Source organism: Neomonachus schauinslandi, chromosome X, assembly GCF_002201575.2.
Source record: "Neomonachus schauinslandi chromosome X, ASM220157v2, whole genome shotgun sequence".
NCBI classification, from domain to species: Eukaryota; Metazoa; Chordata; class Mammalia; order Carnivora; family Phocidae; genus Neomonachus; species Neomonachus schauinslandi.
Window position 1 is genome coordinate 31,171,223 of NC_058419.1, and position 19,618 is coordinate 31,190,840.

At 42.0% G+C, this 19,618-nt stretch overlaps 1 protein-coding gene across 3 annotated transcripts in view; it reads right to left on the bottom strand.

Moving 5' to 3' along the window:
- WDR44 (WD repeat domain 44) overlaps positions 1-3,447 on the bottom strand; it is a 77,612-nt gene extending 74,165 nt beyond the window's left edge. For 2 of the 3 annotated variants that reach the window (XM_044911656.1, XM_044911655.1), the window contains exon 1: positions 3,108-3,184. In XM_044911656.1, the coding sequence (XP_044767591.1) occupies positions 3,108-3,184 (77 nt within the window). Of the gene's footprint in view, positions 1-3,107 lie in introns of all 3 variants that reach the window. The other variant, XM_021685425.2, reaches the window with a different exon arrangement.
- Between the last annotated feature and the right edge of the window lie 16,171 nt (positions 3,448-19,618).

Below are 19,618 nucleotides of genomic sequence, written 5' to 3' on the forward strand. Positions count from 1 at the left end.
CCTTCAAGCTCAGGTCATGATTGCAGGGTCCTGGGATCGAGTCCCACATTTGCTCCCTGCTCTGCAGGAAGCCTGCTTTTCCCTCTCCCTCTGCTTGTGCTCTCTTGTTCTCTCTCAAATAATAAAAAATCTTTTAAAAAATTAAAAAAAATAAACGTGGTAATATTGCAAAGCTGGGCGATTGGAGAAGATCTGCCACTGTGGAAAAGTAGGCTGTACTGGAATCAAGTCCTTCTATTTAAAAACTGGGCTGAGTTTGGGCGCCTGGGTGGCTCAGTTAGTTAAGCGACTGCCTTAGGCTCAGGTCATGATCCTGGAGTCCCGGGATCGAGTCCCACATCGGGCTCCCTGCTCGGCAGGGAGTCTGCTTCTCCCTCTGACCCTCTCATGCTCTATCTCATTCTCTGTCTCAAATAAATAAATAAAATCTTTAAAAAAAAAAAAAAAAAACTGGGCTGAGTTTGAACTTTCAAAGAGCAGAACAAAGCTGAAGACACCACTGGAGGGGAACAGAAGAAATAAATCAATTTTAGGAGACAGATTGTGTACTTGGATTCTGATTAACAAAACATATGAGATAACTTTCACCGCCTATCAGTTTACTACAATTTGATGAAAATGGTCTGTGTACTGTGGCACACCCAACAGAAAGGAACATTTTTTTTTTTTTAAAGATTTTATTTATTTATTTGAGAGAGAGAGAATGAAAGAGAGCATGAGAGGGAGGAGGGTCAGAGGGAGAAGCAGACTCCCCGCTGAGCAGGGAGCCCGAGACTCGATCCCGGGACTCCAGGATCATGACCTGAGCCGAAGGCAGTCGCTTAACCAACTGAGCCACCCAGGCGCCCCGCAAGGAACATTTCTTAAAGTTTGCAAACGCAGTCTGTTAACCTCTTAGAGTTTGTATGGTGTGCCACTCCAATTCATATCAAGGGACAGAAGATATTTCTGATGACCAGATATCTAGTGATAGCATCTGTTTCCACAAATCAAGATTTCTCACTGCATTTCTCTTCACGGTACCTTATGCAAAAGACAAAACCAGTCACAAAGAACATAGGAAATGTTAATGATACCAACCTTTATCAGTCCTCCCAGTACTGCTAGTTCTTTTCAGATGCAATTCTCCAGACGAATCTAATTCTCTTCCAAATCCCCCCCCCCCCCCCCCCCCACTAATACAGAATGGAGCCATGAAATTCACAGACTGACACTATAGCTTTACCCACAGAGTTCAACAGGATCACTATTTGGAGAGGTTGGAGAGGTCAGAGTTAAAATTAGAAGGTAGGGTCCCAAGAGACGTTTTTACTTTTCACCTACTATCAAAGGATCAAAGTGCTTGAGAAGCTCTATTATTCCACGAGCCAAGAAGTGATTCTATCAATTCTATCAAAATGACTCATTGGGTTTAAATAAGTTAAATAGCTCCAAGTTCTGCATACTTCCTCCCAAAGTAACCATGGTGTGAAGTTAAATTTGTTAATTCCAAGAAAGGAAGAAGGGAATAGACATTTGGGTTCTTTCTCTGTGCCAGGTACTAGGCTGGCTAGACAATATACACTCCTGATATAACTGTCCTTCAAAAGTAAATGTTTCATTCATTGAAAGAAACAATATTCACATATTTCTAAACTGATTCCGATCATATACATAAATTGTTATTTCCTTCCCCCACTCCACATACACGTATACACTCAGAAGCACTAAAAGATTAGGTCTGTCATTTAACCTAAATCGACAGTTCACTACTTTGAGAGGAAAACCACAAAAACAAAATGTAATTTCAAGGGAATCCAATCTATTTGGAAATCCAAAAGTATTTTCAATCCTCTAACATCTAGCTATGAACTTGCTGAACTTGAAGGAGACTCAATGCCACCTCAAGATTGGCCACTGCCACCCAAAAATCTCATAATAGTGATAGGAAGGTTGGTGGAAACACATCTGTGATCTACCAACGTACATTTCTTTCTGATTTTGCTGCTATAACTTTTTTGGTATATTATATATAAAATATATTAGGCTTTAGAATGACTTCTAGAAAGTACAGATAATTTTCTTGCATCAAACACGGTCTTTCTTCCAGGGGGTAAGTTTGGGAATTGTAGGCAGTTGAACTCCTGTAACCCTATTAGTGTCTACTTCCATTAGCATACAAATTTTACCAACTCTCAAGTTCTTACAGCATGAAAATATATTTCACTGCCTCTACTTCCACACAAGTCCATAGAAGAGTTCGGCAAAATAGCTTCAAACCCTGTTTCAACTTTGAAAACTGGAGGAGTGGGTAAGTAGAAGTCCAAGTCAAGCGAAGCATTCCAACTACTGCACTTCCTTACTCAGAATCTCATACTAATCATCACTAAAACATCTTGCAGAATTAGATAAATAACACAAAGCTGTGGCTCTCCTTCCAACCACCAGATTACTCAGCACTTGTTTGTATCTCTGTAGCTGGTTATGTACAACTGAGTCCGGCTACCCTTTTAGGATGACATTCTCCCTAATGGTAAGGACCTTGTCTCCGATTTCCTTTGCCTCACCGTAAGGTGCTATTTTAATAAAACACTGTTGATCTAGAGTACATCAGCTAGAGCACTTTCCTAAGTAAAATACCCAACCATTCCCCCGCTCCTTTTCTTTCTGTGCAACGAAGAGGACGGCACATAGTTACAGCTACCTCTGAAACGAATAGGTAAGTTAGCGGCAAAAGAAAAAACCAATGGGAAACGCAATTTCTCCTGTTACTGCTCCTTTAATCTGTGGTCCACAGGGCCAAAACGGATGTTTCGAAGATAAAGCGCTGAACCCCACAAATACAAATCGCCAGCTCTCGGGCACGTAAGCTGTCCCACCTCGAAGAAAGCTGGACAGGACGAGAAAGGGGCTCCTTAGCCCCAGGGGCCGCTCACCAGGGAAAGGAGGGGGTTTGGCCCAGGTGGGCGATTCCCCCTTCCCCCGACTCCCTCTGAAGTGCCCGAGTGAAACACAGAGGAGCAGCGGTGGCGGACACAGCGGGACCTGGGAGGGGTGCCGGGGGAAGGCACAGGGGAAGCCGGGGGACTGGAGCGCCCGGCTTCTGGGCCAGAGCTCCAGTTACTTACCCTACAGGGTAGCCGCCCCCTAGGTGCACATCTTCAGGGGCATCAAAGAATTCCTCGGTGTCGCTTTCCGACGCCATTTATAGGACACACCCGCGGGTGAGGGGGCCGGCGCCGCCTGCAGGGAGGGTGACTTTCGTCTCCTCCTCGTCGTCTTCCACCCCGGCGAGACCGTGGGGAGGTGGGTCCCAGGCGAGGAGAGGGACGGGGGAGACGATCTAGAGTGAGGAGCCGGTGAGGGGCAGGGGGCCGCCGTCAGCTGCCGGGCTGTGGGAATGACCGGCCGAGCGGCAGCCTGAGGAGGCGGCGGTGGGTCCAGGGACTGTTGCAGCCGCCGCTCCGGGCGATAGGTGTACAAGGAGAGCGAGAGAAGAGGCGGCGGCTCTCTGTGGGGGAGGGCGGGCGCGCAGACGACAGCAGCTCCAATTTCTCCCGCAGCAGCAATTACAGCAGCTGGGAGAGTCAGTTGCCCGCAAAATACCGACGCGCACTTAACCTCGCGAGATTTCGGGAGGGGCCGGTTAAAGCGTGGGCGGGGCGACGAGGAGGCGGGGGCGGTTCCAGAGCGGCAGCGCCCAGATTTCTCCTACCCGAGAGGCCTATCAAAACGGCGCAAGCGCGTTGAGGGCGTTCGGTGAAGGCCGGAAGTAGCCGAGGAGGGTGGAGCCTACAACCTGCGCAGGAGCGGCGTGGTGCCTTAGATCTGAGCGAGCGAGCCCGACGTGGGTGGGGTCTGGCTGATTGTCTTACCTCTAGTTCTGCTGCTCCAAAGAGAGGCAACTTCAGAGGGATGGTTTTGAGTCTGCTTTTTTTCCTTGAGAGGAAATGCTGTCGGGAAGCATTGGCATTGTGGTTTACATTTACTTACGTCGTCTTAATTTATCCAAGCCCGGCATATCCCACCCTAGGGCAAAGGCAGGTCCACCTCCTCGAGTGTTACGGGAATAACTCGTCCTATTTACTACAGGATCTCTAATTGAGATCCCTAAATACGCTCCTGCCGGCCAGAGGGTGGGGTCCATGAGAGATACGTGGGCAGTGTGCCAGTTCCATGAAGTAATGATGGATTTATTGCCGGAGCGGAGCCAGCATAAGGTCTCCAGTTACTCTTTCTCTACAAATATTTGTTGCTGCCCACACTTAATGTGAGAGAAATTCTTACAGACTGGCCAAGATGCAGATCAGTCCATGGTAAATATATATTGAACAGATACCGTTGCAAAACTAAGAGCTAGTAACTTAATTCTGACCCTTGATTGCCCTATGTCCAGTGATGAAAATACAAAAGTACTTTTTTTTTAAAGATTTTATTTATTTGACAGAGACACAGCGAGAGAGGGAACACAAGCAGGGGGAGTGGGAGAGGGAGAACCAGGCTTCCCGCTGAGCAAGGAGCCCGATGTGGGGCTCGATCCCAGGACTCTGGGATCATGACCTGAGCTGAAGGCAGACGCTTAAGGACTGAGCCACCCAGGCGCCCCGCAAAAGTACTTTTTGAAAGACCAAGATGTTCTTTCTTACCGGATCATTCACCACCAGGGTGATAACATTGGCTTTTTGTATGATCGCTGAATCACATTTGTTTCCCATTGAAGTCATGACAGGAAGGCTCTCAGAACTGTTTGTTCAGCCTCAACTACTGCTCAAGATGGCAGCAGGAAAGACTGGATTGGGTCTGGGCACTTGGCCTCAGAGGCTAAAATGAAGTTCTAAATTTCTCCTTGTAAAGCAACCAGGAAAAAACCTGGCGTTGTCTGGTATACCTGAGTAAAACCAAATGCCATATACTGTAACTTCTGTAACATCCCAGGGAATTAAGGGGAAACACTGCATGTTCAAATATGGTAATATTTTTTTGCAGCAAACCATATAATTATTCATATGGAGTAAATGAATAGCAGTGAATAGCCTCATTCAGTTCAGGTCAGATAGTACTGCCAAATAAGTTTAGGTTAGGTCAATTTGACTGGCAAATAAGTTACTAAAAATACAAAACAAAATTTTTAGTTTCCAGAGCCTTGTGGATTTCAAAATTGCAGACAAGTTATTTCTGGGTCTTTGTGTCCTTTTGTCACAATCTAGTAATTATTAGCTTTTATGTGTTTTAAACATGTTAATTTCCCAGGTATAAAACTGTATCTCTAATACTAACTTTATTTTTGTTGATCACTAGAAAAGATATGCTTTTTTTCCTTATGGATTATGAAAAGATAAAAGTAGACAAACTACCTGAATTTATTCTCTTCCTAGTCATCTAAGAGTGAATTTATGTTTGCCTTAAAAATTAAGTTTGGTGTTGGGGTGCCTGACTGGTTCAGTTGGTAGAGCATGTGGCTCTTGATCTTGGGGTCCTGAGTTTGAGCCTCACGTTGGGCATAGAGATTATTTAAAAAAAAAAAAAAAAGAAAGAAAGATGAATAAGATAATTTAGTTCCTGTCTTCCAGGAGCTCACAATCTAGCAACAGATCCAAATATGGATTCCTAATTTGGTGCCTTTTTTTCTCTATACCATATCACCTTTCTTGAATCTTTTTTTTTTCTCTCTCTTGGACCTTTTAAGGTACCTTAAACGTTATGCTTAGAAAAAATCAAAGTGGAGAAATGATAAGCAGAAAACATTTTACAGCTATTAAAGTTGTCTGTTTAAATGCTTTTATCAGTTATGTGAGGAAGTGAGTTTCTGGTAACATCAAAACACATGTCTACTGAGTGTCATAATTTTTTTTTAAGATTTTATTTATTTATTTGCCAGAGAGAGAGCATGGGAGAGAGAGTGAGAGTACAAACAGGGGGAGTGGCAGGCAGAGGGAGAAGCAGGCTCCCCGCTGAGCAAGGAGCCCAATATGGGACTCCATTTCAGGACCACGGGATCATGACCCGAGTCCAAGGCAGACGCTTAACCGAATGAGCCACCCAGGCGTCCCAACATGTCATAATATTTTTTAAAAAGATTTATGTATTTAGAGAGAGAAAGAGAGCACGAGTTGGGGGAGGGGCAGGGGCTTGACATGTGACTTGATCCCATAAGCCTGAGATCATGACCTGAGCCCAAACCAAGAGTTGGATGCTCAACCCACTGAGCCACCCAGGCGCCCCTCATAATTTTTTTAAGATTTTATTTTTAAGTAATCTCTACACCCAATGTGGGGCTTGAACTCACAACCCTGAGATCAAGAGTCACATACTCCACTAGGTAAGCCAGCCACCTCTCCCCACCCCGTGTCATCATTTTAAAAGATGCTTTGCCCGAATCATCTAAATTTTTAAAGCAGCAGGTTTTAGGTTTAGTCCAAGGGAGTAGTTTTAAAGCTTTTCTCCTTATTAGAAATGAAACTTTTTAATCAAACCTAATTTCCGGCAAAAGTCTACTTATCATTAAAAGAATAACTGCTGCAGCTGAAGCAGGAATAGTTCAGGTCCCTGAGGGTCCAGAGACTGCCCCAAGACACCGTTAAAAAAAATTGGAGGCTATTGGTCCAAAGCTGGGGTAGGCAAATTATGGTTCACTGGACAAATCTGTCCCACTGTCTGTTTTTGTAAATACAATTCCCCCTTATCTATGGTTTCGCTTTCTGCAGTTTCAGTTGCCCAAGATCAACTGTGGTTCAGAAGCAGATGCTTCTCCTTCTGACGTGTCATCTAACAGTACATCAGAACACCTACATCATTTACCTCCCTTTATCTCATCACATAGGCATTTTATCATTTCATATCACCACAAGAAGAAGGGTGAGTACAGCGCAATAAGATATTTTGAGATAGACCACATTCACATAACTTTTATTACCAGTATGTTGTTATAATTATACTACTGTATTGTTATTGTTAATCTTCTACTGAGCCTAATTTATAAATTAAACTTTATCATAGGTATGTGTGTAGAGGAAAAAACATAGTATATATAGGGTTTGGTACTCTCTGTAGTTTCAGGCACTGCGGGGTTCAGTTTCAGTGGGGGTCCTGGGACATATTCCCCGTGGATAAAGGAGGGCTACTGTAAAGTTTTATTGGAATACAGCCAGGCCTAGCTGTCTATGTATTGTATGTCTGCTTTTAGGGCAGAGTTGAGCAATTAGGACAGAGACTGTATGGCCCACAAAGCCTAAAATGTTTACTACCAGGCTCTTTACAGAAAATTTTGCCAACGTTTGGTCCATAGGATACTACTTTCTAGGGTACCCCAGAACTGAAAGTACATGCATATTAAATGGTTATTTGAATTAGTTTCACAACAGAATTGTATAATGCCACAAAATCACACACCTAGATAAGAATGAGGATAAAACCGGTTCCCACCGGGCTCATTCCTAGTGGCTTTAAAAACTACCCAGGTCTAAGGCTAAAGTGGGTTTCAGGAAACTTTTTCTGTCTCCTTATCTGCACAGCATAAACTCTACTTAGGAGTTACAAAGGCGACAAGTCACAGTCAGTGTATGGAACAATTTGTGGGATGCTTGTTCTCTTCACTTGGCAAGAATAATACAAACTGGCCGTATACTTCGAGCCAATTGTGCTCCAACCTCAAGGGTAATCACTGGGAACATCAGTGACAAGACTGTCATGTGTGTAGGGGCGCTTGGGTGGCTCAGATGGTTAAGCGTCTGCCTTCGGCTCAGGTCATGATCCCAGGGTCTTGGGATCGAGTCCCACATCGGGCTCCTGGCTCAGCGGGGAGCCTGCTTCTCCCTCTCCCTCTGCCTCTCTCCCTGCTCATGCTCTCTCTCTCTCTATCTCTGTGTCTCAAATGAATAAATAAAATCTTAAAAAAAAAAAAAAGACTGTCACGTGTGTAGGCTTTTGTTACAAACAACAGCTAAAGTGATAACTCAGGGAAAAACTTTTTACATACGAAGTCAGAGGATTTGAGATACAATATTGACATGAACTGATTTAATATTGCAATCTCTGGGAGAGTTTTTATAGATTTTGAAGTATCAAAATCCATAAAAGAAAATCAATCTGAACTGGCCAAAATTTCTCAGGACCAAGCTAAAATTCTGTAATCATCAACCTTCAATTATGTTTGAAAGGTCAGCTGTGTTCCAGATTATGACGGTAAATATTTAAAAACTCATTTCTATTTGGCTTTGGAATCTTTATATCTTTTTTAGGTCCATACCACCTTCTTAATGATGTTTTCTCGATATTAATATTAAAATGAATTTTCAATCTCTGAGCACACAAGAACTGAAAGTAGAGAAAGAGAGTCTAGAAATTTGTTAAAAGATGCAGAAAAAAAAAAAAAAGATGCAGAAAAGCCAGTTTGGGATTTAAATTGTCTTACTATTATGTAGTAGAATACTAAGTTCAAGACTCTGGAATAAAACTAACTGGGATTATCTTAAACAAAACAAAACAAAACAAAAAAAGGAATTTATTCATTTGCATAATCAAATATAGACTGCTATAACACTTGTCTGTTCCTTTGTGATTAATGTATTGGGGAAGAATTTGAGCATAAAGCGAATTTTGCATTCGCTTAAGTGTGATTTTTGTCAGCCAGAAGCACTAGGTAAAAGCAGAAAAGTACACCCAGCTGAATCAAGACACATAGGAATGCACAAAATACACACATATCTGCCTCAGACAACCACCAGCTACCTCAGTTCATTGTGTGTATTTTGAGTCACACCCATCCATATCTAAGCGTTAGAACTTTCCTTCAGAATCTGATTTCAGATAACCCTCCTTCTACCACTTCACAATAACTCACAAGCTACAACTCCCCTGATACCCATTTCCACAAGCAAACTTCAGGTCTTTTTCAAAATAAAGTGCTCTATGTGTTTCATTATTTATGTGTTTATTTCATGACCATTTAATAGGTATAAAACTCGGCCACTACCGTTTTTATTAGGTTTGTATGTTTTTGTGTATGTGTCACCGACAAAGGTTTTGATTTGGGTTTTTGGGGGGTTTTTTAGAGCAGTTAGGTGTTATTCAGTTTTCAGAGCACATGTTTTCTTGGTATGTTTTTTTAAAAATGTTTTATTTGAGTGTTACGTTGGTTTCAGGTGTACAATATAGTGACTTCACATCTCTATATACAAAGTTTTTTTAAAAATGTTTTTTATTTATTTACTTGAGAGAGAGAGCGCTAGAGAGAGAGAGAACGAGCAGGGGGGAGGAGCAGAGGGAGAGGGAGAAGCAGACTCCCTGCTGAGCAGGGAGCCCGACCGATGTGGGGCTCGGTCCCAGGACCCCGAGATCATGACCTGAACTGAAGGCAGACGCTTCACCAACTGAGCCACCCAGGTGCCCTGTCTATACACAAAGTTTTTGAATGGTGTACTCCTAGCCACATTTTCCACATAAACCCTGGGGTTTTTACTGAACAACTTTGTGTAGTGGAGTGATTTTTAGGAAAGCAAATGTTACCACATGGCAGCTCTGACTGTAGTCCAGATGAAGTAGCTTTAGGTATGGCTGGATCCAGGGTCCAATATATCAGTACTCTCTCTCTCCTTGCCATCTCTCATCTTTGCTTATCTCTTCTTCTTTTTGTGATGTGGCTTCAATTTTCCTATCACAGACAGCTTCCTTCTTGAAGTCAGTGAAGAGGGCTGCAGGCATTAGTTTATAATGTCCTAATAATTCTCAATCCCAAAGGAAGTGAGACTTTTTTTGTCCCAGTAGTGGTATATTAAGTCTCAGAGATGATGTTGATTGGCCTTAGGAAATTCCTCTAGCTAAGGGCATAGAGAACTCTTGTCAGGCCTAGGCCAGCTGATTCCTTGCTACACACCAAGTAGGGAGAGACTACTGTGAGTATCTTTCTCACTAGGACCACATGGAATATGCAATGGCTGTTTTTTCCAAAAGAGGGCTACTAGCAGACAGGAACAATGTGCTAACCACAGTTAATAATGGTTCAGTCTCTGTATTCATTGACATGACAAAAGCTCACGATGTGTTAAATGAAAACAGATGTTATGAAATACTGCATGTGGAATGATCCCATTTATGTAAAATCATTTATCTATGTATATGTGTATATAAGCATAGAGAATTCTGGAAGAATGTTTAGAAATGATTGATGATGATGGTCTTTGGCTGCTGATTAAAATAATAGGAAATGTGTACCTTATTTATACCTTCATATAATGATTGAATTTTCTACAGTGAGTGTATATTACTTTTTGTTTTTATTTTTTAAGATTTTACTTTTAAGTAATCTCTACACCCAAAGCAGGGCTTGAATTCACAACCTCGAGATCAAGAGTCATATGCTCCCCTGACTGAGGCAGCCAGGTGCTCCATATTACTTTTTAAATGAGGGAAAATAGGGGCTCCTGGGTGGCTCAGTCAGTTGGGCATCTGCCTTCAGCTCGGGTCATGACCCCAGGGTCCTGGGATCGAGCCCCATGTTGGGCTCCCTGCTCAGCAGCGGAGTCTGCTTCTCCCTTTCTCTCTCCCTGCTCATGCTCTCTCTCTCTCTCTCTCAAATAAATAAATAAATAAATAATCTTTTAAAAAGTTTAAAGAAATAAAATAAATGAGGGAAAATAGTAAAAGAAAATATATAGCCAGTAGACTTAAATACAAAATAAAGAGCTGAGATTTGTTGCCCATATAGTACACGACTATGAGTCCTGGGCCTACTGCAGGTGTCACACTTAGCTTCTAGACCAGTTCAATAAGTGCCACTAAGAAGCTGAACTTGGAAAAAATACCCACAAAGCAAATCTTGGAATGTAGTTAGTTTACCAGTATAAAGTACTATTTTTTTGCACTACAGGCACTACACACAGAGAATGGTAATGGGAATTTCCAAAGCAGCTATGAAATGATGGATTGATGTGAAGCTTCTAGAGGCAAAGTATAATATTAGAGATTCACGTCTAATAATATGAACTCATCATAATTTTGTTTTTCAGAACAATAAGCAATATATATGGCCTGATCTAAGCAGGGGTAAACTAAAACATATGAACTTTATGCTTCAAAATATTACTTAAGGTCAAAAACTAGAGAAGATTTTTTTTCCCTGTGACATTTACATATATTTTTAATTGCTAAAACTGAATCAAATGGCAAACATTTATATAGAAATATCCATCATCAGGCTAATACAAACAGGTGCATATACACTCAACAGCAACAACTAGAATTTCATGGACTCTTACAACTGGAAGGGACTTTTATTTTTTTTTTTTAAGATTTTATTTATTTATTTGACAGAGAGATAGTACAAGTAGGCAGAGAGGCAGGCAGAAGGAGAGGGAGAAGCAGACTCCCCGCTGAGCAGGGAGCCCGACGTGGGGCTCGATCCCAGGACCCTGGGATCATGACCTGAGCCGAAGGCAGCTGCTTAACCGACTGAGCCACCCAGGCGCCCCACAACTGGAAGGGACTTTTAAAGTCACTAGTCCAGAACTCATATCTGAAGTATGAATTCCTTTTACAAGCCTCCCTGATAAATGGTCATTCAGGGACATGGAGTTTACTGTTTACCCAATCCACTTTTTTTTAAACTATTGGGTTGTTTTGGTTTTTTTTTTAAGATTTTATTTATTTATTTATTTGAGAGAGAGAGAGAGAGAGCACCAGTGAGGAGATGGGCAGAGTGAGAGGGGCAGAGGCAGAGAGAAGCAGACTCCCCACTGGGCAGGGACCTGATGCGGGGCTCCATTTCAGGACCCCAGGACCATGACTGAAGGCAGACACTTGAATGACTGAGCCACCCAGGAGCCCCAGTATTGTTTTTATTTTATTTTTTAAATTTTTAAATTCTTTTTCTTTTTTTTTGCATTTTTTAATTTTATTATGTTATGTTAATCACCATACATTACATCATTAATTTTTGATGTAGTGTTCCATGATTCATTGTTTGCGTATAACACCCAGTGCTCCATGCAGAACGTGCCCTCTTTAATACCCATCACCAGGCTAACCCATCCCCCCACCTCCCTCCCCTCTAGAACCCTCAGTTTGTTTCTTAGAATCCATAGTCTCTCATGGTTCATCTCCCCCTCCGATTTCCCCCCCTGCATTCTTCCCCTCTTGCTATCTTCTTCTTCTTCTTTTTTTTTTTTTAACATATAATGTATTATTTGTTTCAGAGGTACAGGTCTGTGATTCATCAGTCTTACATAATTCACAGCGCTCACCATAGCACATACCCTCCCCAACGTCTATCACCCAGCCACCCCATCCCTTCCACCCCCACCACTCCAGCAACCCTCAGTTTGTTTCCTGAGATTAAGAATTCCTCATATCAGTGAGGTCATATGATACATGTCTTTCTCTGATCGACTTATTTCGCTCAGCATAATACCCTCCAGTTCCATCCATGTCGTTGCAAATGGCAAGATTTCATTCCTTTTGATGGCTGCATAATATTCCATTGTATAATATACCACATCTTCTTCATCCATTCATCTGTCCTTGGATAGCTTGGCTCTTTCCACAGTTTGGCTGTTGTGGACATTGCTGCTATAAACATCAGGGTACATGTACCCCTTTGGATCCCTACCTTTGTATCTTTGGGGTAAATACCCAGTAGTGCAATTGCTGGACCATATGGTAGCTCTATTTTCAACTTTTTGTGGAGCCTCCATGCTGTTTTCCAGAGTGGCTGCACCAGCTTGCATTCCCACCAACAGTGTAGGAGGGTTCCCCTTTCTCCGTATCCCCGCCAACATCTGTCGTTTCCTGACTTGTTAATTTTAGCCATTCTGACTGGTGTGAGGTGGTATCTCATTGAGGTTTTGATTTGGATTTCCCTGATGCCGAGCGCTGTTGAGCACTTTTTCATGTGTCTGTTGGCCATCTGGATGTCTGCTTTGGAAAAATGTCTGTTCATGTCTTCTGCCCATTTCTTGACTGGATCATTTGTTCTTTGGGTGTTGAGTTTAAGAAGTTCTTTATAGATTTTGGATACTAGCCCTTTATCTGATATGTCATTTGCAAATATCTTCTCCCATTCTGTCAGTTGTCTTTTGGTTTTGTTGACTGTTTATTTTGCTGTGCAAAAGCTTATCTTGATGAAGTTCCAGTAGTTCATTTTTGCCCTTGCTTCCCTTGCCTTTGGCGATGTTTCTAGGAAGAAGTTGCTGCAGCTGAGGTCAAAGAGGTTGCTGCCTGTGTTCTCCTTTAGGATTTTGATGGACTCCTGTCTCACATTGAGGTCTTTCAACCATTTGGAGTCTATTTTTGTGTGTGGTGTAAAGAAATGGTCCAGTTTCATTGTTCTGCATGTGGCTGTCCAATTTTCCCAACACCATTTGTTGAAGAGACTGTCTTTTTTCCATTGGACATTCTTTCCTGCTTTGTCAAAGATTAGTTGACCATGGAGTTGAGGGTCCTTTTCTGGGCTCTCTGTTCTGTTGCATTGATCCTAGAGATGTATCAACTACCAAAACTGAACCAGGATGAAATAGAAAATCTGAATAGACCTAATTTTTTAATTTTTTAAAAAGATTTTATTTATTCATTTTGAGAGAGAGAGAGAATGAGTGAGGGGGAAGGGCAGAGAAAAAGGGAAAAGCAGGCTCCTCACCATGCAGGGAGCCCGATGCGGGGCTCGATCCCAGGACCCCGGGATCATGACCTGAGCCAAAAGCAGATGCTTAACTGACTGAGCCACCCAGGCGCCCCTTATTTTATTTTATTTTATTTTATTTTATTTTATTTTATTTATTTTTTTATTTATTTGAGAGAGAGAGAATGAGAGAGAACACATGAGAGGGGATAGGGTCGGAGGGCAAAGCAGACTCCCCGCTGAGCAGGGAGCCCGATGCGGGACTCGATCCAGGGACTCCAGGATCATGACCTGAGCTGAAGGCAGTCGCCTAACCAACCGAGCCACCCAGGCGCCCTTTTATTTTATTTTTTTAAGTAATCTCTCCACCCAGTGTGGGGCTTGAGATCGTGACCTGAAGATCAAGAGTCACATGCTTTACTGACTAAGCCAGCCAGGGCACCCTGACCCAATCCACTTTTGATAAATGTTAACAGATTTCTTCATTGTATTTAGCCCAAATCTGTGTTTCTAATTTACATCTACTGGTTATAATTCTGGTTACTAAGTCTATACAAAACCTTTAATCTATTTAAAGGTGGTTATCAGTCCTCTTTATTATTTTTTATTTTGAGAATATACACTGATGTGTTTACACTAAATGTGTTCAGAGATGAAGACAAATGGGAATTTCAAATGCACAAATGTATATTAAATAAGTATGGGATATGTGTACATACTAAACATGTCTACCTATGTATAGGGAACCTGCCTAATGGTATGTTCTCTGTGTATACCTAGTAATAATATATTACTTTTTTGTATTACATTAGAATATATTACATTAGAATAACTATACTTTTACATTAGAATAACTCTATATTACATTAGAATAACTCTATACTTTCTGAGATAGTTTCACATCTCTTACGTCATTCAATGATAATAAAATAATAATTGCTCTCATTAAGTTAGTTCTAAGTACTTTATTAAGCACTTTGCATATATTATTTCACTTAATCCATATAATATATGGGGAATATGCTATTTTATAAGTAGGGAAACAGATTTAGAACAGTTAAGTAACGTGCCCAAAGTTTCACAGCTAGCATTTAGTGGTTAAGATTTGAGCCTAAGGTCACACTTTTATTTTATTTTATTCATTATCTCCCCAGAGTTTGCTTTAGTTTTACTAGCCTGTAGCAACTGAGCCATGTTAACGAGTGAAGTGTCAGAAATTATAATCTTACCAAAAAAAAAATTAAAGCAAGTAGTTGATATTTCTTTTTTTTTTTTTCCATTTTGTAATGGTATTCTTAATCTAAATGGGTACATCTCAACGTTGGGAGTTGTGGTAGGCAGAATTTTAAGATAGACCCCAAGATTTCCTAGCTCCTAGTATACTCACCCTTCCCCCCTGTTATTCAATTCAACACTAATCTAGGTGCTGCCAGGAAGGGATTTTGCAGATGTCATTAAAGTCCCAAATCAGTTGACTTTAAGATAGAGAGATTATACAGGTGGATTTGACCTAATCACATGAGCCCTATAAAAGCCGAGTTTTCTCTGGCTGGTGGGGAAGAGGAAGTCAGAGCAATGCACTCTGGTTGGCTTGGAAGAAAGCAAACATGCTGTGAACTGCTGATGAGGTGTGGAATGTGGCCTCTAGGAACTGAGAATGGCCCCTTGCTGATAGGAAGGAATTGGAGCCCTCTGTCTTGTGGTTGCAAGGAACTGAATTCAGCCAACAGTCTGAACAAGCAGGAAAAGGGACCTCAAGCTCCATATGAGAATGCAGACTGGCCAATACCTTTTTTCAGCCTTGCAAGATCCTGAACAGACCCTGGCCACAACTGTCCCCAGACTTCTGATTTACAGAACTGCTAGATAACAAATTTGTATTTTTTTAAAGCCTCTAACTTTTGGGTGATTTGTTACAAAGCAATAAAAACTATTACAGGGAGGGCCACCTGACTGGCTCAGTCGGTAGAGCATGTGACTCTTGATCTCAGGGTCATGAGCTTAAGCCCCATGTTGGGCGTAGATTACTTAAAAAAACAAAACAAAACAAAACAAAAAAATTATTACAGGGATAAATATCACTATCCTCCTTCTGTCAGTTAAGAACGACAGATCTAAGGGCGCTTAGCTGGCTCAGTCAGCAGGGCATGCAACTCTTGATCTCCGGGTTGTAAATTCAAGCCCCACACTGGGTGTAGAGATTACTTAAAAATAAAATCTTAAAAAAAAAAAAAAAAAAGGACAACAGATCTAAGTAGGTCATGGTAAAACAAGTGTAATAGGTCAACAGATGCTGTTTGCTTCCTGAAGTCCTTGAGTGCACTTGGGAATAAATGTAACACTGGAGTGAACGTTAAGGTATAATGTAACAGAAAAGAAAAACAGTGAATTTAGAAAAAAATAACCCAACATACATTTACAATATGAAAGCAGTATCTTGCTTCACATACACTCACACACAGAATGCACCCCAAATTCAACTCCATTTGCAAAATCTCCTATGAAGCCTAGTAATCCTGCTACCCATGTGGTATTAGGGACTGTCTGATCCCCTGCTTCTGTGATCTTTTACTCTTGAGGGAACCTGCTTGCATTCAGAATTTGGGTTCAGTTTCAATGTTAATCTTACTACCGACCTTCCAGTATTGTTATCTGGCTTCACTGTGGTTGCTTGATCATCCATCCATTCATTCATTCTACAGATGTTTATTAAGGGCTTACTATGCGCCAGGCATTGTGCCATGTAGTGGATTGACAATGGTATGGCCTAGTCCTTCTGAGACTTAGTCAAGCAACTGCACTAATTGTCCTTTCCTCCTTTTGGGGATGAGACATGACTGGGTACCTCATGTGGGCAAGTGAAAGGTTGTCATTAGCCTAATAAGTTTAGTAGACAGAGTAAGGCTGCTACCTAAATGTGGCCTAAATCTGAGGATTTTTTTTTATTTCACTACTTTTGGAACATCCTCAGCCATTATCTTTAGATATTGTCTCTCTCTTCTTCTCTTTTTTTTAATTAAAAAAAAAATCTCAAAAAAAATAATCTCCACACCCAATGTGGGGCTCGAACTCACAACCCCAAGACCAAGAGTCGCATGCTCTACTGACTGAGCCAGCTGGGTGCCGCATCTCTCTTATTTTCTTTAATATTTCCTTCTAGAATTCCCATTAGATGCATGTTGTCCTTCTCATTATATCCTTTATATGTTTTAACCTGTCCTTCATATTTTTCCTTGTGTGTATGTGATATTTATTTGTGAGCACACCTTCATTGGACCCTTCTCTTTGGAGATTCTTTGAGATCTGGGTTTAAAGTGAATTCTCCTGGAAAAGAGTTGCACTTATTCCTACGAGTCACCTGGAAATCCAGTTGGCCCTTGAACAACTTGGGAGTTAGGGGTACCAAGCCCCCATGCAGTCAAAATCTGTATAACTTTTGCCTCCCCCAAAAGTTAACTAATAGGTTACTGTCGGCCAGAAGCCTTAGTGATGCCATCAACAGCCAATTAACCATATTTTGTATGTTATGTGTATTTTATACTGTATTTTACAGTAAAGTAAGTTAGAGAAAAGAAAATATTAAGAAAATCATAAGGGGCACCTGGGTGCCTCAGTCGGTTGGGCGTCTGCCTTCAGCTTGGGTCCTGGGATCGAGCCCCGTGTTGGGTTCCCTGCTCAGCGGGGAGTCTGCTCGCCCTCTCCCACTCCCCCTGTTTGTGCTCTTTTTGTCAAATAAATAAATAAAATCTTTAAAAAAAAAGGAAATCATAAGAGGGGCGCCTGGCTGGCTCAGTCAGTAGAGCATGTAACTCTTGGTCTCAGCATTTTGAGTTCAAAGCCCCACGCTGGGTGTAGAGCTTACTTAAAAAAAATCATAAGGAAGGGCGCCTGGGTGGCTCAGTTGGTTGAGCGACTGCCTTCGGCTCAGGTCATGATCCTGGAGTCCCGGGATCGAGTCCCGCATCGGGCTCCCTGCTCGGCAGGGAGTCTGCTTCTCCCTCTGACCCTCCTCCCTCTCATGCTCTCTGTATCTCATTCTCTCTGTCTCAAATAAATAAATAAAATCTTAAAAAAAAAAATCATAAGGAAGAGAAAATGCATTTACAGTACTATATTGTATTTATTGAAAAAAATCTTCATATAAGTGGACCCATGCAGTTCAAACCTGTGTTGTTCAAGGATCAATTGCATTGCCAATACAGACCTATTTTAAGCTAAATTTCTGGTGTGTGGTGTTTTGACCATATGAGTAATGTGAATTCTGGACCCAAACATGCCTGAGTACAGGTTTGGGGTTATGGTGTCTAAAGGGAATTTCTCTCTCTCTCTCCTCTTTTTTTATTCTATCCAGAGACAAAACCAAGACAAGCACATATCTCTACCATCTGCCTCTAGGTAGTGTATTTTTGTTGTTGTTGGTTTTTGTTTTTTGTTTTTCCCCTGTTCATCCATTAAGGGCATCATCTTTGGGGATGTGACTTTAAGCAGAGAAGAAGGGAGAGGCTGTGTGCCTGATCCAACTTGTAACCTTGCCTGGGCCCCCGGATTTGTTCCTTTTGTCCCTTGCACTTGATTGGCCCATTAAAACTACTCTCTGGGGTTGCTGAGAAGCAATAGCTATCCCAAGGTAAATGCCAGCTTTATAGCTTCCTTTTTTTCCTCTGGATTAGTGCTGACATCTTCTTACTGGCTCTTATTTTCCCACCATCTCAACCATCAGCCTGCATTTAAAAGGACATGGTCTGGGGTGTCCAGGTGGCACAGGTGGTTGAGCCTACAACTCTTTTTTTTTTTTTTAAAGATTTTATTTATTTATTTGACAGAGAGAGAGAGAGAGACAGCGAGAGAGGGAACACAAGAAGGGGGAGTGGAGGAAGGAGAAGCAGGCTTCCCGCTGAGCAGGGAGCCCGATGCGGGGCTCGATCCCAGGACCCTGGGATCATGACCCGAGCCGAAGGCAGACGCCCAACGACTGAGCCACCCAGGCGCCCCTCAGCCTCCAACTCTTGATTTCGGCTCAGGTCATGATCTCAGGGTCTTGAGCTCAAGCCCTGCGTGGGGCTCTGTGCTGAGCGTGGAGCCTGCTTAAGATTCTCTCTCTCGCTCTCTCTGCCTCTGCCCCTCTCCCTGCATGCGTGCTCTCTCTCTCTCTCTCTCTCTCTGTCTCTCAAAATAAATAAATAAAATCTTTAAAAGGACATAGTCTATCTGTCCTCTCTCTCTGTCTCATCTATCATTTTAAGATGTGCTATACTAGAGGTATTTCTTCAGCCAACTCTGTTGCTGTATTACCTCAACTCAGTTCTGCTCCACAGAAAGACAGGGCTTTGGATAGGTGGGCTAAGTCCTGGGAGAATTGTCATGGAGGCAGTGGGTCAGGCAAAGAGTAAAACTGACTCTACAGAAGCTCTGCCTTTGGGTTTATATTGATCAGGCTATGACATAGTTGTGGTGGTGGATATGTTGTCATCAGATTTTATAGTGTCTTTGAAAAAATAAGGATGTTTGAGGTCCTGGATCAGGTAGTGTGTTAACTACTTCTACCAGCAGCAGATCCTGAAGAGGACACTTTCTGGACTGGAGAATTGCAGAAGGGGGATCAAGCACTGTTTGGGTAGAAAGGGAGACTCCATTCTTTCCGGAAGAGTATAAGGGTATCTAGTCTGCCTAGGAAGTATGGAGGTTCAATCTGTTTGAAACTGATTTTAAAAAGAAAATCTTAAAAAAAGAAAAAACTAAAAAAATAAGTAAAAAAATAAAATAAAAATTAAAAAAACAAAAACTCTGGGCACCTGGGTGGCTCGGTTGGTTAAGCGTCCAACTCTTGATTTTGGCTCAGGTTATGCTCTCAGGGATGTGAGATCGAGCCTACATCAGGCTCTGTGCTGGGCGTGGAGCCTGCTTAAGGTTCTGTCTCTCCCTCTCCTTCTGCCCCCCTCCGCTGCTCACGCTCTATCTCTCTCTCTCTAACAAAGAAAGAAACAAACCTCTCCACATCCTGTTAATGGGTTCTTCATCTGATGACCACAG